The sequence below is a fragment of the Mytilus edulis genome, chromosome 4 (genome assembly GCF_963676685.1).
Source record: "Mytilus edulis chromosome 4, xbMytEdul2.2, whole genome shotgun sequence".
Lineage (NCBI taxonomy): Eukaryota > Metazoa > Mollusca > Bivalvia > Mytilida > Mytilidae > Mytilus > Mytilus edulis.
The window spans coordinates 51,258,387-51,282,595 of record NC_092347.1 but is presented as its reverse complement, the minus strand read 5'-3'; the positions used below and the strand labels follow the sequence as shown (position 1 = coordinate 51,282,595).

General features: G+C 31.6%; 1 protein-coding gene across 4 annotated transcripts; it reads right to left on the bottom strand.

Moving 5' to 3' along the window:
• Nucleotides 1-1,555: 1,555 nt before the first annotated feature.
• Nucleotides 1,556-18,176, bottom strand: LOC139519926 (casein kinase I). 4 transcript variants are annotated; one of them, XM_071312247.1, is made up of 8 exons: nucleotides 17,712-18,176; nucleotides 17,512-17,618; nucleotides 16,508-16,634; nucleotides 15,462-15,560; nucleotides 14,548-14,775; nucleotides 11,777-11,851; nucleotides 9,743-9,962; nucleotides 1,556-4,913 (listed from the first exon to the last, which is right to left on the bottom strand). In XM_071312247.1, the coding sequence occupies exons 1-8, from the start codon at nucleotides 17,835-17,837 to the stop codon at nucleotides 4,906-4,908; spliced, it is 990 nt and encodes a 329-aa protein (XP_071168348.1). In that variant the 5' UTR covers nucleotides 17,838-18,176; the 3' UTR covers nucleotides 1,556-4,905. The 4 variants fall into 4 exon arrangements, with proteins under 4 accessions (XP_071168348.1, XP_071168349.1, XP_071168350.1 ...); XM_071312248.1 differs by having other exon boundaries at nucleotides 9,749-9,962; XM_071312249.1 differs by having other exon boundaries at nucleotides 14,557-14,775.
• Nucleotides 18,177-24,209: the final 6,033 nt, after the last annotated feature.

The following is a 24,209-nucleotide window of genomic DNA, read 5'->3' as shown; positions in this document are numbered from 1 at the left end:
TTGTGCCTGTCCCAAGTCAGGAGCCTGTGTTCAGTGGTTGTTGTTTGTTGATGTGTAACATTTTTTTTTTCGTTCATTTTTTGTATATATATTAGGCTGTCAGTATTCTCCTTTGTATTGTTTTACATTCTTCATTTCAGGTCCTTTTATAAGGTATGGGCTTTGCTCATTGTTGAAGGTCGTACAGAGACCTATAGTTGTTAATTGTTGTGTCATTTGGTCTCTTGTGGAGACTTGTCACATTGGCAATCATACCACATCTTTTTTATATAGAGTTTAAGTTTCATAACATTTGTTTAAGACAAAGTTAAGTTAGAGAACAGAATCTAAGTTTAACTGACGTACACAAGGACAAGGGTAAAACTTAATTAAAAAGCTACTGGAGTAAATGACATACCAGCAGAAATATTGTAATGTAAACCTATAGTTGTGCCACAGTTTACAACAATGACAAATCTATAAATTGTAGAAACTCATGTATTTCCTGATAAACTCAAGCAGCTTAAGTAACACCCCTGCACACACAAAAAAAAAAAACCAACTTGCAAGTGACAAATCCAATTATAGGCTTGTCAGAGTTCCACCATTTTTTTCTGAAATTTATAAAAAGGTGTTTGAAATTCAACTTGGGTGATATTTTTGAAAATATTTTTCATCCCAGTTACGAATGCTAGAAGATTGGCAGGCAGCATTAGAAAACAACTAGGATGTAGCTGCTGTTCTAATGGACCTTTATAAACTACCAACATATGGTTGTCTATTCTATTTTATTTCTTAAATCTTATTTACGACAAATTAAAACAAATTATCAGCTGGGCTGACATTCATAAGGGGGTTCCTAGGTCCTATCAAGGGCCCCCTACTGTTCAATGTGTGTATCTCATGTATATCCTATTTATAAATAAATGGGGATTAAGGGTATGGGACATATATGATGCCCTGCTTCCATATCATATAGCGATAAACGGACCTTTCTGCAGAAGGTAACTAACCAAATTTGTACTTGATCTGAGTATTGTGGTCAGAAGTATTGTGTAAAAGTTTCATAACATTTGGTTGTGGCAAACTAAAGAAAGAAAAATGAAACAAAAATTTCAGCCCTTTTTTTACCATTTGTAAAAGGGTATAACTCTAGAACAGTTTAAGTGACACCACAAAAATTCACACTTGATTGGAATTTTGTGGTAATAAGCATTGTGTATAATGTCATAAAATTTGGTTGAGGCAAAGTAATGTTAGAGAATGGAAACGAAAATGTCAGCAATTTTTCAATGTGTAAAGGGGCATAAGTCTAGAATGGTAAAAGTGACGCCACCAAAATTAAATCTTGATCTGTATTTTGTAGTAATAAGCATTGTATATAAGTTTCATACCATGTGGTTGTTGCAATCAAGTTAGAGAACAGAAATCAAATTTAGGATGTACAGACATTTTTTTTCTAGTTAATTGCAGTTTCTCTGTGGAAAGATTACTGTTAATTTTCAACCCTATAGCTTACTACCAATAGAGAATAAAATGCAGGTCAATATGGCATTATAAAGACAATTAAAAATAATTCATTAAAAATCATTTTATTCTGAACTTTACAGTTCATAAAATGGCAAACAAAACAGAGGATATAATAAATTAGTGATTTTTTTAAAATAAATGGTAAAAGTCTTTTTGTTCCCTTTAAGACAACATTAGATTTTATAAAATACAAAGCCTGATTTATTCAATTTACAAAAATGTGAATAAAAACTGTCATGGCAGTCATATTAAATCACATATAACTTAATAATTGCTTCACTGAGTGCAGCTTGATACGACTGCAAAGGGTCAACGATGAACAGTTTGGACAATATTCGCATTGGATACAGATCTGTATTTGGATTTTAATTAAATATTTGACACATAAAAGGTTTCTGACACAGAATAACTGTAGTCAAAGGATAATATACAATTACTGCCTTTTGATGAGGTATAATATGTGTGGTTTAATTGACTTTTTTAAAACTGACATTCACTGAAGCCAACGGCCAGTTTTTCAAAAGTCAACAAAACCGCATATTTGACAAAACAAAAGACAGTTATTGTTTTATTCCATATTTCGAGAGAAATGTATGTAATGGAAATTATTTACCAAAACCAATTGTAAATCAAACAATTTTTTACCAAATTATACACGTAAAAGCACACAACGTTTTGTGAATATTATTTTTCCGCTGGTGAATCTGCTAAAAATTTGCAAATTGTTAGAACTATAACCTCCAAAATCAATCCCAACCTTATTTTTGTGGTTATTAACCTTGTGTTTAAATTTCATAGATTTCTATTTACATTTACTGAAGTTATTATCTGTAAACCAAATGTCTTCCAAAATGACAACGACAACGTGATACCAATATACGAACACAAATTTTTTTTGCGGTCATATAAAAACTGACTGAATTCTCATGTCACAAATATGATACATTTCTCATAATATGATCACAATATCTATACATTTTCAACATAACAGCCTGTAACTCAAAGTGCAATTTCTTATAAAACAAATCAAACATTTAATGCAAGAAATCATGGTTCTAAAATCTTAAAAATGTGACTAGCATGTACAAACACAAGCCATAATATTTCTGGACTAATAATTTTCTTATACATTAATAACTTATGTTAACATTACCACCTTTTTTTCAGATACTTTTTGAAAAAATTCTTTTTGAAAAGGATATCATGTATCTACTTAATGATTTACTCCACAAAAGAAATAGCTCAAAAATGTCCAATTTAATATTATCAATTTTGATAAAAATGATCTCCCCACCTCATTATCAAAATGATCAGAAGAATTATTTGAAAAATAGGCTGCTTTTAAAACCAGAAGCTCCGCATGAATGATGTTGTTAATTATCAGGTCCAGAAAAAATTTTGACCAAATATAAGATTATTTTAAAAAATTCCATATAATTCAATAAGTAACTGACATTACATTCCTTGAAGTTGGCAAACTGACTTTTATGCATGAACATGAAAAAAGAACCACTGTTGTGTAATGTGCTATAAAATATGCATCAGTGAAGCAACAATAAATGAATGTAAATGTATTATCATGTCAAACTATATACAACAAATAAACTCATAATCAATCAGACTGAATAAAAAATAAAAGCAGAGTACTGATGAGATTAATTCAAATTTGAACTTGCAATCCAACAAAAGTACAATTACAAGCAATATTGTCTGCATCTCTTAGTGGGAAAACTGAGTTTAGCAAACAAGTCAATTCTTTGTGAAAAAAAGTATGAAATGACAAATTGAACAAGATGCCCCTGCTATAAGTATAAGGTAAACAGTAACTTGATAAATAAACAAATGTGTAAATGCATGATACAGTTAACGAAGCTTTATACTAATTTCAGGAATGTCTGATCATAAAGACAGCCGGATTAAATGGCATCATCAATCATTCATATAGTACTATTCGGAAAATTTCAAATTACTGTTGGCTAACCTAATATAAAGTTAAAATTATCAATGCCGACTATTTCACTTTTTGATCAACTTCACAGCTTCAAGATTTACTCTAGTATTTTTTTAAACTGTCAAGTCATTTTGAAGACTTGTTTTTTATGTACTGAATGTCCTTTATAATTTTTTTAATTTTTGAACACATTAACATTAATTTGTGCAATCAAATGTTTCAGAAGATTATGTGTGAAAAATAACTAATCCGAGATTATTAAATGTGCTAATGTTTTCAACAAATCAGTTTATTCCTTATTTATTTGGTACAGTTTTTCATCATTTTATTAGTGGGTGATAATCGATAATCATAACCATAATAAACCTTGTGTAAACTCTTTTGTCCTAAATCACATATAGGAAATCCCACTCATCTGCATAAAAAAAATACACACACACAATATCATTTCTAAACAAAACTAAGTTTCCAAAACTGATAAATGATAACAATTCACTCAGTTCTGATACCGGTAAGTGCTCAATTTCACAGTTTAACAAAGAAAATATTCAAAACGTAATCTTTCACTTAAAAAAAATGTGAGATTCACAATACTAAATACACAGTTACATTTGACGTCTCAAAGAACCCCAATAATTCAAACCCTTTTGATCCCTAATTCCTAAACTATTGGGACCAAAACTCCCAAAATCAATCCCAACCTTTCTTTTGTGGTCATAAACCTTGTGTTGGAATTTCATAGATTTTATTTACTTATACTAAAGTTATTGTTCTAAAACCAACTGTCTTTGGACGACGATGAAGTCATACCAATATATGACATCAAAATTTTTTTGCTGTCGTATAAATATGAGGACAAAAAAGTTCTCCTGATAAAGCTATATATAAAAAGTTAAATTCCGAGAACATTACTAGATGATTTAAATAAAAATAAATCTGTTTACCCTAAGAATTACCTACCAATTTCAATTCCTGATGAGATGAAAAAAACAAATGTCAATTTCATTCCTACAAACAAAACACTGTCCAGATTGTTAACAAGTGACTATACATGTGCATGTACATGTATGTAAAGAACAACTACACATTTTACAAATCACAATCTCTATACAAATGAATGATTACAAAATACACATTAATACTTTGTCATCAAAATCTCTGCATTCACACAAACAAATATAAATCACTAAAAATTAAGCTTTACCAATACACATTCTTCACACTTACTAGGACAATGACAAAAGATTGGAACACATAGTAAAAATATAAGGTGGAGTTTTTAATAACAAAAGAATACTCCTCTTGACAAGAGATCTGTTATCTAAATGTTGATTTCATAAAATATTTTTGGTGTATTGATTGATATATAAAATGGCAGTGTCACACTGTGATTGTGTGGTAGCACATTTTGGCATCTTGATCCCATTCTATCACAAACCATTTCTTCATCTCCCTGAAACAAATTAAAATTATAATTTAAGAACAATAAAATGTTTCCCTTAGCACAGTGTATGTTTGGACACAATATTCAAGCTTGATACTGTCTGAATTTGGATTGTGATCAAATTTTTTACATAATATAGGTTCCTGACACAAAATAAATGTGGTTAAAGATCCAGAAAACCAAATGTGTTTGACGACATCATAGCATTAAACAACGCAAAAAATTTGGCAGTCGTATAAAAATATACACAACTTTAATGTAATCTGTAAAAAAAAATCTATATATTTTCCCTTATTAGTTCTCAGTTGTACGCATTTTTATAAATATTTCTTTGGTAAATTCAAATAGGATAAAATAATTTTATCTTTCATAAAGTTATATAATTCATCATATTAAAAACTATTCACTGAGTCTGTTCATTCTTAACCTACCGACCGTGCAAGGGCTGTATAGCCAGTCAAGGTAATTAAAAACTTCCATTTGTTGTTGTCTTAACATGTGCATTTGTAGGTTTCATGCAAAGAAACGAGTTATAAACGCACAAAAGAGATTTCAGCAAATGTCAATGAAAGTAAAAGTTTCTCATCTTCTTAAATTTGTGCATCATTTGAATTATACACCAAATTTCACAAATAAATCTGTGTCTTCTTTTTTTATGTTGATTTTATTTTATTTTCTGAGGAACCACAGTTTTTCATCATGTTGTAATATAACTTCCTTGCTATTTCAAAATTAAAGAAAACTGCAATAACACCATTATTAAAATATTAACTTTTGATTGTGATTCAAGAGAAACAATAGCTTTATCCAATTGTTTTTTTCAAGTGTGAGTATCAGTGTATCAACACACGAATTTGATAAATTGGTTCTATTTATATGCAATGTTTACATTTTTACTGATAAAAAAGTCAGATTGATTGCGTTTTTAATTGTACTGAGGGGGTTCAGATAAGACTGATATGAAATCGCTTTGATAAGAAATAATGTGAACGTGAACTAGTTTTATTAAGATCGATTCAAATTAGATTGTTTAATAAAATGCTGATGTGAACAGGGTCATAGACAAGTATTTATATCAAATGTGAAGCCCTACAGCAAAGAAATATTATGACATTTAACAAATCAGTTCATGTGATTTTAAAACACTTAAAGGGAAATTCCGCGATTTTTTACTTATCATCTAATTATGTTCATCTTAACATAAAAAACACATTTGCAAAGTTTTAAATTTATATTCCTTCTAATAACGGAGAAAATCAAGTATTTGAAACTTTTTTGGTTGAATTCTCGAGTGGGTCGTGACGTATTAGCCCGATTTATTGAATTCTGGGAAAAAATAAAATCTGTTTAACTCTTATAGCTTATCGACAATATACGTAATTAAAAGCGCACAGCTGACGAATGGTCGTAGTCATTAACCACAATACAAGAATGAACGAAAATGAATATGCATATACCGTTTTGTTTTGATGAATTAAACTCCTATTAAATTATCTCTAGTAAATGTTTTCGAATAAATTTCATTAATTATTGTTGAGAATTTTTTCATAAAATATTTATTGAACATTTTTACTGATATTGAACTGAAATTATTTCAGTTCTATTTACCGTTATTGTTTTGATAATCATTTCAATGAAACTAAAGTGTGAGCAGAGTGTGTATATTATTTTGTAAAGGTCACTGTATATTTCTCGGCTTGAGGTCAATTTGTTTACCTTGTAGCTATTTAGCCGCAGGTGTGAGTTCAAGCGTACACAGGTATAAATGTTGTTATTTGGAAAGGATAAACAGAAAGGGTTAGAAAGAGTATGCTGTCACGATTTTAATACACTAAGAGTTTAATACACGATGAGAATAAAGATACAATAATTAAATTGTGTAAATTAATTGAAAATAAAATTTCAGATTCGTAATTCCGAAAGTGTATAAAAATAAAAGGAAACAATTTTTGATTACTTTCTTGGCGGTAATTGGCGTAAATGAAGTAAAAAATGGTAGTTTTAATCTTTAATAAAAACTAAATGCAATATTACCCAATTTGTTATACCATTGCCAATCTGTTTGATATCATTGACTTTACCGGAATTTTTTAACTTGTATTCAAATCTGGCTGTGTTTAAATTCTTATAAAACTATAGCAATTTTAAAGTTTTTAATTGAAAAAAAAATACAACATACAAAATGCATGATTTTTTTGTTTTAGTTTCTTTTTAACATTTTATTCTTGCATAATTAAATTCATTTGACAATCATTTACACGAACTTTTTATGAAAAGAATACCAATTATCTAAGCTAAGGCATTATTTTTTTTGACAATTTTTTTTTTTAAATTCTATGATAATATTTTGTGCAATGTTGAACATGATAGCCGTCATTAATCCAAATAAGTAATACAGTAGTTGTAATAAAACTTATATCTTAGTCATGCATAACTGATATTGACGAATTTAGAATAGTTTGTCCATACATCGTTGTTCTTGCAACAATCATTATTAGTATACATATATGTAAGTTTCCTGACGTATAAGCGCCACTGAGGATGAGCTCCAGAGAAAGCAAAATAGTAGCGTTTCGTTCGTTTGTTTGTTGGGAAAGGAGAGGAAATGCAACCACTTGTACAGATAAACGACAGAATTACCATACAAGCATTTATAGTCAATACAAACAGAAAGAGTTCCCATCGTTGGACAGGGAATATGAAGGCTTCCAAGAATGAACTAGTGACATGTCTAACTCTGAACAGTTAGAAAACGGACTATCGACATCGACCGCTTGTTCTTGATATTTGAAACTGCATGCATATATACGTATACGTTTATGATTGTGATGAGTTCTTGCGACTGACAAAAACTAAATTCCTTCATGGTTATATCTTGCCATACTTTTATATTGGTTTGTAAGGTGATTACTCAAAATCATTATTTGAAAATCCTGTTTGTGAGATGTAGATTCATTTCAATACAGAAATTTCGTCTATGAATTAAGTTCCACAAGTGTATAACACGGAGAAGCTCTGAGGGTCCATTACTCCCATTTTGTTTGGGTGTGAACCATCGATGTTTACAGCAATATCAAAGAATAAGATGATGATGGTAGAAAGATCTATGGGCGTTATGTGGCAAATAGTACATGCATATCGGACCATGAGTTGTCAATTTGTATGAAAAGATTTCCGATATAACCATATTATTGAGAAGCAAGGTTTAAATGCTATACTCTCGTACTAGTATTACAGGGTTCTTGTCTTGTGGCGTTCACCTTAGACACACATCTTTTTAACGATGTTTAAAAAAACGACAGAACCAATTTAATGTCATATTTCCATATTTTTTTAAATGTAACTAAAAGTCTTTTATCTGACAAGAATACCCCTATTTAGCGGACAAGTAATTTATTCTTTTTTCTGTTATTGAATACCAAGAGAGAAAATAAATCCCGAAATTAATTTGAAACTTTGATACTCAAAAGTTTGCCAGCAAAATATTCACATCCCTTGGGGATAATTAGTGTTCGTCCAGTGGCATATATTACAATTGTGATGACGAATTCCTTCCTTTGTTCGAGAACAATCTTATTGAAATATAAATCTGTGATTTTACTATTTCCCGTGACAACTTCAATGAACCAAAGCAAAAGTTATACATCGACCTGTATTTAAATCAAATTGGTTCTCTTCTTCTTCTGGTATACAATAGTCTATCGACATTCGATGATTACCTTCTGTTGGCATACGTGGACTAGTCTATTTACAAAACTTTTACCCCAATTTATTCAAAATATATGTTTTTTTTTCTTATGTTTAATGTATACATGTATATATTTTAAATTACGCTTTAGTTCCATAACTTTCAACCCAGTCGTATAAACGAATCATCGGCAAGTGCGTACATTTTATAAATCAATATTTCTGGTATGTTCCAATCTGTCCTTCACCATTGACAATGAGTATATATTACATTTTCCCAAATTCACCCTTGGAAAAAATATTTAAATAGATTTTAATTCCATCAAATCTTATTTTTTGGGTATTATTTATATTTTTATGAATAATATTCTTTACACCAGAAATGTTATTTATAAACAAGCGTATGAGTTTAGTAATGACAAGTAAGACAGAGTTGTATATTATACATCTGATAGTTCAAAATGGAAAGTTATAAGTTATCAGCCGTGTACACTGATCAATACATGCAGAAGTGAAACGATGCATGAACTTGCAAGCCCGACAGGAAATCGCTTGAATACCTGGACGTGTCACCTCACACCCCTCCCAATACCTTTGAAAGTAATACCTGTAGCCATGCTGGTGATCAGATGAGGGAAGATTAAAAGTTGTTTGAAAAAAGTTTATTACTTTAAAGAATTATGAACAAATTAGATTTTCGAAAACAATTTTCACGGATCACTTATTTATGATTTCAACTTTGACTTTTTACCTAATTCCAATATCAACAGTTTAAAAACAAAAGACCGTGGTAATTTAAAAAAAATAAGAATATTTTCCGTATCAACTTGAAGTTAGTAAGTCGGATAAAACAACCGTACGATTGCCAAGATATCGACATGCAATTACGACTACATCGGTTACTGTAGTTTTGTTCCTTTTGGGTTTATAGACATATCGATTTTATTAACCGGGAACGAAGACAAAATGGCTGAACGGATGGAAATGATTCTCTAAATTTAAAATCGATGGTGATCGCTTATCTAGCGGAATAAAACTATAATATCTATGAATTTGAGCATTTTTATGCCTAATGAACATAATATCAATTTTTGATTTTTTTGCGAAGTTTCCCTTTAAAAATGCATGCAGAATGAAATGTTGATTATTACCTTTACCTGCGGTGGCATTCTGTGATGTGGCTGCAATCCCAGTCCCAGCAGCAGCTGCTTTTTGTTTGAGCATAGTCCAATCAAACACATAGTCATATTGATAATTTAGTGTCCGGAACAAAATACGAAATAACTGTCTTAAATACATATAATCTGGAGCTTCTTCGAATCGCAAACCTCGACAATAATTCAAATACATGGCAAATTCTGCTGGGAAACCCTATAAATAAAATATAGATATCTTTATTTTGTGTGAACAAATGAAATCAATCTTACATATTTCTACTTATTGACATTGTATAAGGTTCATTGTTATAGGAAGTCAGTTATGCATTTATTTTTCCTTTTTGTGATTTAAAATATGCTATGTAGTGAATAATTATCTTTTTGTACCACAAATATGGCTCAATTTTATGTAAAATTGATAATAAAAATAAAGGGAATATAAATAATAAATTGCTTTGCTGAGTGCAGCTGGATATGCCCAGAGGTCCAACTCTGAACAGTTAGGGCAAAAATGGACACAATATTCAAGCTTGATACAGGTCTGAATTTGGATTGTAATTAAATATTTGACTTATTAATAGTTTTCTGAATAAATGTAGTCAAAGAACTTGAAATTGGTTACATGAATTGAATTTATATTCAATTAAAGATTTCTTGCTGTTGTGCAATACACTGTGCTGTTCCATAATACTTAGTAAATTTGTTTTCAAGACTATAAACAAACAATAACTTAGCAATGTTATATCAGATATTTATAAAAAACTGAAGGGAGGTTATCTTAATAGATATAAATTTAAATCAGACATCAAAGTTTAATGAAAACTGCTCTATTAAAGAAACAAAGTTTAATGTTGGACCCTTTGGACCTCATGTTGACCAATTTAAAAAGGGGACCAAATTATACAAAGTAATAGAAAAGTATTGTTTTTGGCCCCTTTTTGGCCCTTAATTCCTAAACAGTTTGGGCCATAACCCCAAACTTCCTTTTTTGGTATGGAACCTTGTGGTATAATTTCAAAAAGATCCATGCACTTACACACAAATTTCAATGTATTGTCTGGAAACTAGACAAATACTTATTTTGAACACTTTTGGGGCCCCTTGTTCCTAAACTGTTGGGACCATAACCCAAAATCAATCCCAAACTTCCTTTTGCGGTTTCAAACCGTGTGTTTAAATTTCATTGAGATCCATTGCTATTGCCCAGAAACTAAGTGTCTTCAGACGACACTGACAGCGACGATGACAACGTGATACCAATATGAGAACGCAAGTTTTTTTTGCAGTCGTATAAAAACAGACCAAAACACAAAAACTGAACATTAACCACTGAACCATGAAAATGAGGTCAAGATCAAATGACACCATGAAACTGTCTGACGGGCATGAGGACCTTGCAAGGTACGAACCTACCAAATATAGTTATCCTATTACTCATAAGAAAGAAATTAATATTACTAATAACTTTTTTTTCAAGTAGTCACTGAACCATGAAAATGAGGTCAAGGACAATGGACATGTGACAGATGGAAACTTCATAACATAAGGCATCTATATATACAAAGTATGAAGCATCCATGTCTTCCACCTTAAAAAAAATAAAGCTTTTAAAAAGTTAGTTAATGCCGCTGCAGCACTGGATCACTATCCCTTGCAGGCTCGACAAAAAGGCACACTGATCATACTGATCAAATTTCTTGTTTACACTAATATCATACTGTATTTCATTCAATCCAAATTTATTATGATACATTCAACCTCGGATGTGTCAAATACTTTTGTCAGGTCCCTCAACTTCAACACAATGAGGTTTGACTATATAACATGTATAATGTGTAAACTCTGAAAGCAACACTAAAATTTGCTGTGTTAAAGGACTGTTAAAACTTAAATCATGTTTTTCTTTCTCAAATTTTAGAAAGGGGCCCCAGGTGTTTCTTTCTTTTGTGATTACATAGAAATTTTGTATCAACTCAAGTCTGATTCGTATAACACCTCCATTGCTATGGAATTTCAAATGTCACTAACCTTACATAGCACTTCAACTGGTGTTGACATTTTCTTCTCACTGATTTTTTCATATTTCTGTTTCTTTGTGGCTGCCTAGAAAACAATAAAACCATCATATTCTACAACATGTTGAAAGAATAAAATTGAACTAGAGGCTCCAAGGAGCCTGACTCACTCACTAGATATTTTTGTTTACAATTGATGCATGAAATAATGCAACCATTATACTTTTGCTTTTTAATTTCAGAGATATTCGACAAAAACTGCATTTGACCCCCATATCTTCTATTTTTACCCATGTCAGCCATGTTGGTTGGAAGTCATCATACATATTTTTAATATTTGATACACTATTAATGATTGTGGCAAAGGTTGGTTAAATTTGTCTTAGTTGTTTAAAAGGAGAAGATTTTTGTAAAAGATAACAAAAATTTACAAAAAAATGTTAGAAATTGACTATAAAGAGCAATAACTCCTTTTAAAAAGGGGTCAATTGACTATTTTGGTCATGCAGTCTTATTTGTAGATCTCACTTTACTGAACATTATTGCCATTTACTGTTTATCTCTATCAAGATAATAACCAACAAGAGGCTGTCAGAGTGACAGTAAAGCGGATTTTCTGATTTTCCTCCAGAGGTCGAACCCTGAACAGTTGAGCAAGTATGGACACTATATTTAAGCTTATTCATATAACTGCTCTGAATTTGGATTGTGATTGAATATTTGACACAGCATAGGTTTGTGACACAAAATGAATGTGGTCAAGGAACTGAAATATTTGAAATTGGACATTTACCTATTATGGTCTAATATCCAAAATCACATTTTCAGAATCAGCATATAAAAGAACTCCAAGAATTAAATTTTTGATGAAATCAAACAAAAGTTTAAATTAAGACCCAATTTGATAAAGGAGCCCACAATCCAAAATCTCTCAATACATGGTTAGATTCAGCATTTCAAGGAACCACATAAATTTAATTTTTGTGAATCAAACAATGTTTAATTTTGACCATGATTTGGACCAACTTGAAAACTGGGCCTAAAAAAATAATATTTAAAATTCAGCATTTGAAATATTTTGAATTATATTTAGTTACAATTTAATTTTATCCATATATTTTCTGTGCAAAGGGAAAAAACTCAAACTAGGTAACTAGATATGATTATAATCAATAAAGCCAGTGTACGGGTATGTAATGTGTGAATCCTGAAATACAATTTCAATTGTATCAGTTATGAATTTCTGATGTAGAATGACAAATTCATGATACCTTTAAGACAAAACATGAAAAGGTACATGTGTTTAATCCTGCTTGTTTGTTTTCTGTCTTTATCTCAAAAATAAACAAATTACACCAACAAAAAAATCAAGATTATTGAATAAAATACGAATAATATATATTATCGCTATTTTGTGCATTTTTCCTTTGATCTTTTTTTGTGATAATTTTTCATATCATGCTACTCGCTTGAAATGGAAAATTATCGCTAGAAACTAAGCAGGCACGTTGCTAACGAAATGACAACATCGTCATAGGTAAAATAGCGATAAACAGATTATCATTGGTCATCTCATCTCAGTCCCGGCTCAAGCGAGAAAATCGATCTCGTTGAGATGATCAACGATAATCTATAAATATGAACTGTTTTTATTAGTTCATGATATAGGTAACTTAAAGTAAGAGATGTGAATGGGTTTCCGTCGCACCTACAGACATCCAGGTGGAATGTTGATACAAAAATAGATAAATATAAAGAGTAGGTCACAAACAGAGTGTGCAAGAGATTTAAAAGCAGCAGTTAAATTTCATTTGCAGAAAAAATTACTTTTTAACATTATTAATAATGTTGTATTACTTTTGTTGATATTGAATTAAATTCCACTATAGCTGTGTTCGTTATGCCATACGTGTTTACTGTCTAATATTGATACTTGACTGTTATTTTCACTGTAAGTCGATACATTTCTATTGTATATGCACTGCATTTTCACCAAAGGAAATTAATTAGTTTTCATTATATACAGTCTTAATTCAGCTGACTCTCTGACAAAATGTATGAAGTCAGAAGGACTGATTATATATGCATACTTTGTGAGTCATATTAGGCTAATATTTTTACCATAGACCAATTGATGTACTGTTCAGTTAAGTATTCAATATTTATGAAAACAAAGTTTTGTTCTTGACAGCATTTTTGTATAATTTATATTACATGAAAACTCTGTGAATATTTTAAATAAACAGGTCTGTGCATTACTTGTTAACATCTCGAAACAATCATTATGTGCAACTCAAACTTGATTCAACTACATATAAAGCATAATTGATTGGCTCTTACACTAAATGCGACTGTATATTTTGTTATTTAATTTTGTTGTTGTTGTTTAAAATACACAATGTGAATGAGAAACTCCTTGTTTTATTTTATTTGCAGACATTTCCTGATGATCCACCTTAGCATAGCTAATTGTGACATGAATATAGCATTTTTTTCAATTATACAAAGTCAAGTTTTTAATTATTTTAAAGTCATGCCACATCTCTTTATTCAAATAAGCTTATCATGTAAATTAATATACATACCATTTATCATCCTCAATTTCTCTTCAGTTGCTATTTTCTGTTTTGAATTTTCCTCAAGAGTTCTGTATTTTTGTGATTGTACATTTTAGAACTGTCAAGATCATAATGTTATCTTGAACAAAAAGAATAATTGACTGCTTTGATCATGAATTTAACCACTGAATAGAAATTGAGGACAGTATTAGAGTTGATTTTATACCTTATTTACCTTCAGACCTTGCCACGGGAGAGATCCTCGGTTGAAGTACATCAGAACATACCCCAGTGATTCCATATCGTCACGTCTACTTTGTTCTATACCTAAATGAGCGTTTATACTAGCATATCTTGCTGTGCCTGTTAAATTTTTGTCCTCTCTGTAGGGAATGTGTTGTCTTGTTCGACTATCTCTGTATTTTTTAGCTAAACCATAATCCACTAAGAAAACCTAAAATTAAAGAATTAAACTTTACTTCATAAATACAGTTACCTTTTTTACCAATATATATCTGCATTAAAAATATTTTAAGCATTGTGTAACATAACATTTGATTGAGGTAAACTAAAGGTAGAGAACAGAAACAAAAAATTCAGCATTTTTTCTAAATGTAAAGGGACATAACTCTAGAACGATTATAGTAAAGCCACCAAAATTCCAACTTGATCTGTGCTTTGTGGTAATGAGCATTGTTTATAAGATTCATAACATTTGGTTGAGGCAAACTAAATGGAAACCAACTTTGGGATGTATGTACAGATTTACAAACATAAGTACAGACAGACAAGAGGAAAACTTAATGCCACCTCCCCTACGACGGGGGCATAAAAATTTATAGATAGGAACATCAATTTGCATATCTTTCCAAACACATTTAGGGTACACTATTTGTTAGAACAGAATTCCTGAGTTCTAATTGTACAGCATTGTTACCTTTTTCTGGGACTATTGTCCCACCCTTTTTCATCAAAAATTATATTTGTATATTCTAATGATACTGATCAATCAAACCTTGGTGAAACAATGCCTTCATGGACTTGTCACCCCCCTTAAAAAAATGGCTAAAATTGATGTTCTTCATTTCTATTTTAATTTGAAATAGATCAACAACATCACTTTTTCTGTACACAACTCACCTTATTGCAGTGACGCCCAATACCCATCAGAAAATTATCTGGCTTTATATCACGGTGTATGAAGTTTTTATTATGAACATATTCTATTCTGTTTATCATCTAAAATAAGAAAAACAAAATCATGTGACGACAATATTGATGGATTTTCTGACCAGTCGAGTGTAGTATGCATTATATATACATGTACAAGGAGCCAGTTTGATTTTTTTATCACTGCTTCTGAAAGTTACGTTGCATGCCCTGTTTTGTCTTCAGAGACAGATTTTTTGGGGGGAGGGCCACTAAGAACAGTTAATATTTAGATGTTTGAATTTTCCTTTTTATATAAAGCCATCTGTCTGGCTGTTTTTCTTACCTTACCTTATGTATTTTGTAATGTGTTTTGTAGTGTTAGATGAGATTTTCATTCAAAAGTCATCATTATCTTTTCTTTTGTTTAGGAGAGAAAAAATAATTGTGAAATGTGTCCATTCACATGAATGGATACAGATGATGCCCCCTCTCCTGCATAGCATTATCATATTAAGTTATAAAGGGACAAAACTGAAGAACAGTACCGGGTAAAAGTGACACTACCCAAATTTGTGCTTGATCTGAGTTTTGTGGCAAAAAATATTGTGTATAAGTTTCATAACATTTCGTTGAGGCAAACTTAATTTAGAGAACAGAAATAAAAATTCAGCAACTTTTCCATTTAAAAGGGGCATAATTCTTTAAACATTTAAACATTTTAAGTAACACAACCAAAAATCAATATTGATCTGCATTTTGTGGTACAGCCACACCAATTTAATTTTTGTTCTAGTTTAATAAAACTCAAATCATAATACAGTTTCAACTACATGTAGTAAACTTTAAAGCACTGACATTTCACAATCAATTTAGTATCTTTTGCCAGGTAAATAAAATCATGTCAAAACTTGGTCTTCTCTGATATGAATAGATTAACAAAATAAAAAATCGCAAAAAAATTTTGTTTCCAAAAAAGGCCAGACATGAAATAAACATACCAATTAAAATGTTATATCTAAAATTTTCATAATTACCTGATCAGCAAGCATTAATACTGTTTTCATGGTAAATTTTCTTGAGCAGAAATTGAAGAGATCTTCTATACTTGGTCCTAACAAGTCCATAACAAGAACATTGTATTCTCTCTCTTGTCCCCACCATCTGAAATTATTCAATTTCCAGTGAACAAAAGTAGATACACATGTTCTGAACTTCATGTAACCAGATGTATAATGAGCTATTGATCCATACTTTACTCATGGCTTAACGTAATTGACTAAATGGGACTATTTCATTCATAAGCAAGACCTCACAGTGGCAGATACAGGGGGTTCTGGGGGGGGGGGGGGGGGGGGGGTGTTGAAACGATCAATGCATTTGTATCTGGACATATATGTTTGAAAACCCCCTTTAGAAAATGGCTGGATCCACCCCTGCCTTAAAACTGGTCATAGTGTGACAATAAACTGCTTCCCAAAGACCCTGAACAGTTGGGGCAAAAATGGACACATATTCAAGCTAGATACATGTATAATCAGCTAGGTGACTGGTCCTTATTTGGATTATAATTAACATGATTAAGCCTCACCCCCTATGGATTTTACTTATCCTCTATGGATCTCTAGGGGGTCTGTGGCAAACCATATAACTAATAATATCATTTGAGTTTTGTATACAGGTGTCCAGATATATAGAGCGTCATAAACTTTTGACACCATGCATGTTAATTGAAACAACACTTAATAATTAATTTGCTACAAATTACCGAAATTTTTTTTCCATTCTTTATAATCACTAAGAATGTTGATTCATTTAATCAATAAGTAAATTAGTAAAAGCTTCTAGTCAATGAGGATAAAGTAAAACATGTTAATTGCAAATAACAACAATGTACATTTCTTTGTGACAATGTATCTATTTAATGACATGTTCCCAACTTTATTTGCCAATGTTATTGTTGGCTTATGTATATAATTAGATCATCAGCCAAGACATCAGCAACAACTGTTATCAATAAATGTATTTGGGGTACACTCACCGTATATGGGGTATTCCGACCCCGCCTTGTAAGATTTTGTATAATTTACTTTCATAAATTAACTGTGGGTGTCTGGCCTTTTGAGATTCCAGTTTAACTGCAACTTCCTGAAATATTTGAATAAATAATTTAATTCGTAATCATATATAAACATGAATAAATATCATTGTTATTATCAAACAAAGAAACGCCATACGTACCTCTCCATTTGCGATATTTATAGCAAGGTAAATGTCTCCAAATGATCCACTTCCTATTTTTCTCACTAAACGGTATTTCCCCCCAACATGAAATTCCCCTTTTGAAGAACTGGAAGCACTCGCCATAGCTTTGATACAGAGGTGATTGTTTATCAATTCATTGTGTTGAATCAGTTCTCAAATTCGTCATGATCGTGGCTGCTCAGTCGTAACACGATCAAGTCGTACATAACAAAGCTAGGCAATGGAATTATGGGATAGAATTTAAATCAGCTGATTTGGCGTCTCGTTGCTAAGGGCAATTTTCCTTTCCGCGCGAGTATATAATTAATTGTAATATAAAACATCGAAAGAACGAAAACCAAATTTGTTATATGAAAAGCAGTAAACATAATTCTGATTAAAATATGCGTTATGATGAGTGTCAGTAAAAACGATAAGCCGGCCGGTATTTCTCAAGTAGAAATTTTAACGTTTTGTTTGCTATTGTTTCTCATGTGTTTGTATACGTCGTTTTTCCACGCACCTTTTACTGACTTATGTTGGAACAGTCACAAGGTATCTAATACATTATGTCCCAATGGCCATGTTATGCCCTATACTTATAAAATCAAGATGGTGTACGGTCGGTGCTGATAATTTTGTCACTCACTGAGTAAACTTTTTTTTTAAACTGATCATTTACATTTATTTCCCAACTCCCCTCTAAACGGCATTTGTTTCCTGTTTTCGGCCAAAAATTCTTAAGTCCCTGTGAATTTTGGTATTATATTTAGCCTTTGATAATCTCCTATATAATTTATTCACAACAGTATTTTTGTATTGTTTTTGTATTATTTTGCTTTTCACGTTTATGGTTTGGCTTGTTAAAGTTTTTTTGCCCTCTCCCAAACTCAAAATAAGATTGAGAATCGAAGTGGGGAAAATATCAAAGAGACACCAACCCGACCAAAGAGCAAATAACACTGCCGAAGGCCAACGGGTCTTCAATGCAGGTAGAAATCCCGCACCTGGTGGCGTGCTTCAGCTGGCCACTAAACAAAAATGTATACTAGTTCAGTGATAATGGACGTCATACTACCTTGATTCCGAAATATATAAAAAACAAAAAAAACAAAAAAAAACAAAAATTAAAAATCATTCAAGTCTAACAAAGGCTAGAGGCTCCTGACTTAGGACAGGCGCGACAATGCAGTGGGTTAAACATGTTTGTTTTTTTTTAGATATCAACCCTCCCCCTATACCTAAGGGGGCGGACAGGGGGTACGTTTCTCCCTTCTCCCCTCCTTTTCTCCTTTCTCTCGCCCCCTTTCTCCCTTCTCCCGCCCCTCTGCTCCTTTCTCCTATCCATTTCTCTTGTCTCCCACCTCAAAACATGACAAACTTATATACACGGAAGCTCATTTTAAAAGAAATCGATCAAATGTCTTGTTTTATTTTTAAGGCTCGTTCCCGTCTTGTCTTTTACAAGATAGAAGTGTTGTTTCTTCTGATTCAAGAAACCTCAATAACGTTTTTATTTCATTTTTGATTTACTCAGGTAAAAAATTGTCTATATGGAAATTTTTATCAAAATGTAAATACGGGATCAAAACTGTATCGTATGTTAACGATGATTTTTTTTAAAAGTATAAATCCAAATGATAGAAATGCAGGATAATGTACGAAAAAAAAACAGGAAATTTTGTGTCACATTTAGTTCAATTTCATTAAGAAACTCATTCATTTAAAGATGAGTTGCCGAAAAACACTGCTTGCAAAATAGAAAAATAAAATTCATTTTGAAAAGGGATATAATTTAACGAAAATAAGGGCACAGGACGTTTGCGCTTTTTTACCTTTAAAACGATAGGACATTTGCGCTTCAAATACTATGGACATTTGCGCTTTAAATTTTGATTCACCTGTATTAAATTGACCGGACATTTGCGCTTTTTACCTACAATCGTCTACCTGTAATTTCAATGAGAATTTATCATTTCTTTAATAGAATTAACTTATATTTGTCATTAGTACGAGAAATGGTCTAGAATTCTTCCCTTCCCACTAAAGTGGACAGTTTCGAATCATCCTGCTATTTTTCTCTTTTTGAAGAGCAACAGTCTGTGAATTACATTAAGAATCGTAATATTGATGAACAGGCACCCCTGTCAAAAATTTAGAAAGAGAAACTTGAATATATATCTGAAATGTTGGCGAAATAATAAATGTTTTCACTCCTTTTGCTTCAGATCTTAAGCGAAAACTGACCTGTGATGACTGTACGTGCATGTTTGTGTGTCTTTAGAATGTTTACTTTTAGCTCAGTGTATATAGACTTTTAAACACATATCAATGTGCTATGACATGAATGTTCTATTAAACTTTAAAATATTACTTAGACTCTGCCAGGTCACACATGCCAGTCCCAAGCCCGGATTAAAGAGGAGGGTAGTCATACAAATCAAAAATTGCAAAAGCGCAAATGTCCTATGTTAAAGGCGCAAATGTCCTTATTTAAAAAGCGCAAATGTCCTATGATTTGGAGCGCAAGTGTCCATAAAAATAAGCGCAAATGTCCTATGAAAAAGCGCAAACGTCCCACGCCGGAAAATAAATAGTACAAGCTGCTTATGAAAATCGGGTAGAAAACAATGAAGATAGTTTGTTAGAAAGTAATTAACAAAGAAGAATTATTAAATTGTCTTTGAACTTGGTTATTTTGCCGCACAACTTTCTCTAGGCTACGCTCCAAGTGTAATGAGTTTCTGAATTTGATTGGACTGGACAGAAAATATGGATTGGAAACTGAATGGACTACTGGTTACATATTCCCAATTTATAGGGAATGATGCATCTGATCCTAATAATTATAGAGGAATAACTATTACTGATGCTTTAGGGAAGCTTTTTTATAAAAAAATTCTTGACACCCGTCTTTGCAAATTTTTAGATAAATATCAGATCATTAAAGATAGCCAAATTGGTTTCACAAGAAAGCACGACCATCTGACCATATGTTCATAAGTTAAGACCATTGTTGATAAGTACTGTCATACTGAAGAATGTAGAGTGTTTGCCTGTTTTGTTGATTTCCAGAAGCCTTTGACACCGTCATTCACCCAGGTATAAAACTCAAGTTATTAAACATCGGGCTGGGTACAAATTTTTATAACATAATTAAGAGTATGTATGCTCAGAGTAAATCGTGTATTCGATTAAAGAATACAGTGACAGACCTTTTTCCAACTAAGGTGGGAGTGAAACAGCCGGGGAGATCATTTGAGTCCAAATTTGTTTAAAATTTTCATAAATGACCTCCCTGATTATCTAGAAAAGTCACCTTATCCAGTCTTGGTGAACTCAAAACCAGTTCATTGTTTATTATATGCTGACGATATTGTCATTTTTCTTCCTCGGAAACTGAAGGGGCTTCAGTGTAGACTTGATCAATTAAATACTCATTGTAAAGATTGGTGTATGCAAATTAATCTATAAAAAACTAAGGTGATGGTATTAAACAAGGCAGGCAGGCATATAAAACATAATTTTTATTTTAATAACATGTTGATAGATTGTGTTCAACATTGTAATTTATATTTAGGTATAACATTTAGTGCATCAGGATCTTTTTCGTTTGCTCAGAAGGAATTGAACAATAAGGCATTGGACAATAAGGCATTGAAAGCATACTACAAGCTACGAAAGGACTTCTTGTCACTGAATCCAAATATTAAAAACAGCCTCCACGTATTTGATCATACAATTAAACCCATTCTTTTGTACAGTTCGGAAATTTGGGCTTTTTTAATACCATTAAAAAAAAAAATTCTCAAACTTCTACAGTTGATCAAGCCTATCCTAAACTTCTTTCAGAAAGATTACATATGACATTTTGTTAACTATTATTAGGTGTGGGAAAAAGAGCAACAAACTGCCACTCTTTCGGAATTTGGGAGATTTCCTTTACATTTTGATATCACAAAATCTATGATCAGATACTGGCACCGGATTGGAAATTTGGTTTCATCCTTTCCATTGCTAAAAGATGCATATTTAGAGTCAAAGCTATTATTTCATAATTTGAATCGAAAATTCTCTCTTGGTATGGATCCTTAAACTATTTGCAAACAAAAATTAATGGGGTTGACAGTCGAGCCTTTGCAAACAACTTTAGATTCAAAATTTTAATTAAAAAGTTTTTGTATCAGCACTATAAATTACAGTGGAGAAACTATAGCATTTTTAAAACTCATTTTGGTCTTGAAAGATATCTTACTTTATTACAATCATCTGGGCAGAGGAGAAATTTCACTCGATTGCGTATTTCTTCTCACAGAATAAGAATTGAACAAGGTTGCTATCTGGGTACTCTCCGACAAGACAGAATAGGTCTCAGGTGCACTTTAAATGATGTTGACGATGAAAAACATTTTTCATTTTCGTGTTCATCATCTCAAGATAAGATAAAATTGAGAATGGAAATGGGGAATGTGTCAAAGAGACAACAACCCGACCAAATAAAAAACAACAGCAGAGGGTCACCAACAGGTCTTCAATGTAGCGAGAAATTCCCGCACCCGGAGGCGTCCTTCAGCTGGCCCCTAAACAAATATATACTAGTCCAGTGATAATGAACGCCATACTAATTTCCAAATTGTACACAAGAAACTAAAATTAAAATAACACAAGACTAACAAAGGCCAGAGGCTCCTGACTTGGGACAGGCGCAAAAATGCGGCGGGGTTAAACATGTTTGTGAGATCTAAACCCTCCCCCTATACCTCTAACCAATGTAGAAAAGTAAACGCATAACAATACGCACAATAAAATTCAGTTCAAGAGAAGTCCGAGTCTGATGTCAGAAGATGTAACCAAAGAAAATAAACAAAATGACAATAATACATGAATAACAACAGACTACTAGCAGTTAACTGACATGCCAGCTCCAGACTTCAATTAAACTGACTGAAAGATTATGATTTCATCATATGAACATCAGGCACAATCCTTCCCGTTAGGGGTTTAGTATCATACCATCATAACATATATGAGAAGAACATAACCCGTGTCATGCCAACAACTGTTTTTAGAATAAATGTGTTTAGTTCCGATGCAAAGACCTTATCAGTGACTCAATATTAACGCCAAAATAAGCAATCTTTAATGACTTGACAACAGTATCGTAATTATATCCCTTCTTAATAAGTCTATTCAAAGGTTTTGTAAGTTTCTGAGGTGAATACTGACACCTTTGTGCTTTATAAAGAATATTTCCATAAAAAATTGGATGTGAAATACCTGAACGTATTAGAAGTCTGCATGTTGAGATATATTTACGAATGATGTCTTTATACCGATGATTCAATTTTAATAGTAAATTTTTTGACTAGTTTGTGATATCGAAACCCTGGTGTAATAATTTTTCAGTAATACATAAATTTCTCTCGTTAAAATCTAAAACATTGTTACATACACGAGCGAATCGTACAAGTTGAGATATATAAACACCGTAAGATGGTGACAAGGGAACGTCACCATCTAAAAACGGATAATTAAATTAAATGAAAAATCATCCCTTTTATCATAAATTTTAGTATTCAGCTTTCCATTAGTGATATAGATATCACGATCGAGAAAAGGGCAGTGGTCATTGTTAGTATTAGCTTTATTTAAAGTAAGTTCAACAGGATAAATTTCATTAATATACATACTGAAGTCGTCATTATTGAGAGCCAAAATATCATCCAAATATCTAAAAGTATTATTAAATTTGTTTATCAGATGTTGTTTCGATGGGTCTTTGCTTATTTTTTTCATAAATTGTAACTCATAACAATACAAAAACAGGTCCGCAATAAGTGGTGCACAGTTAGTCCCCATTGGAATTCCGATAATCTGACGATATCTTATATAAACTGTATATATAAGATATCTTATATAATATAGAAGATACCTTATATAATATAGAAGATATCTTATATACTTTTTAGAAGATATCTTATATACTTTTTATAAGATATCTTATAAACTTTATAAGATATCTTAAAATTGAGAATGGAAATGGGGAATGTACCAAAGAGACAACAACCCGACCATAGAGCAGACAACAACAGAAGGTCACCAACAGGTCTTCAATGCAACGAGAAATTCCCGCACCCGGAGGTGTCCTTCAGCTGGCCCCTAAACAAATATATATACTAGTTCAGTGATAATGAACGCCATACTAAACTTCAAATACGAAATCTTATATACTTTACAAGATCTTATATAGTTTATGAAAAATCTTATATACTTTATAAGATATCTCCTAAAGTTCATAATATATCTTATAAATAATTTTTTTTTATCTAAGATATCTTATATACTTTATAAGATATATCACATAGTTTATAAGATATCTTAAATAGTTCATAAGATATCTCATATAGTTTATGATACATCTTATTTAATTTATTAGATATCTTCCTAAGAAAATTATATGAGATATCTTATAAACTATATAAGATGTCTCGTAAA

Bases quoted from the DNA above. Each gene is read 5' to 3' on its own strand.
- LOC139519926 (XM_071312247.1), bottom strand. From the start codon at position 17,837: ATGGCGAGTGCTTCCAGTTCTTCAAAAGGGGAATTTCATGTTGGGGGG. The intron at 14,776-15,461 runs GTGAGTTGTGTA...CTTTAATTTTAG, and splicing joins TTGGGCGTCACTGCAATAAG to GTTTTCTTAGTGGATTATGG. The intron at 9,963-11,776 runs GTTAGTGACATT...TTTTATTTATAG, and splicing joins CAGTTGAAGTGCTATGTAAG to GGTTTCCCAGCAGAATTTGC.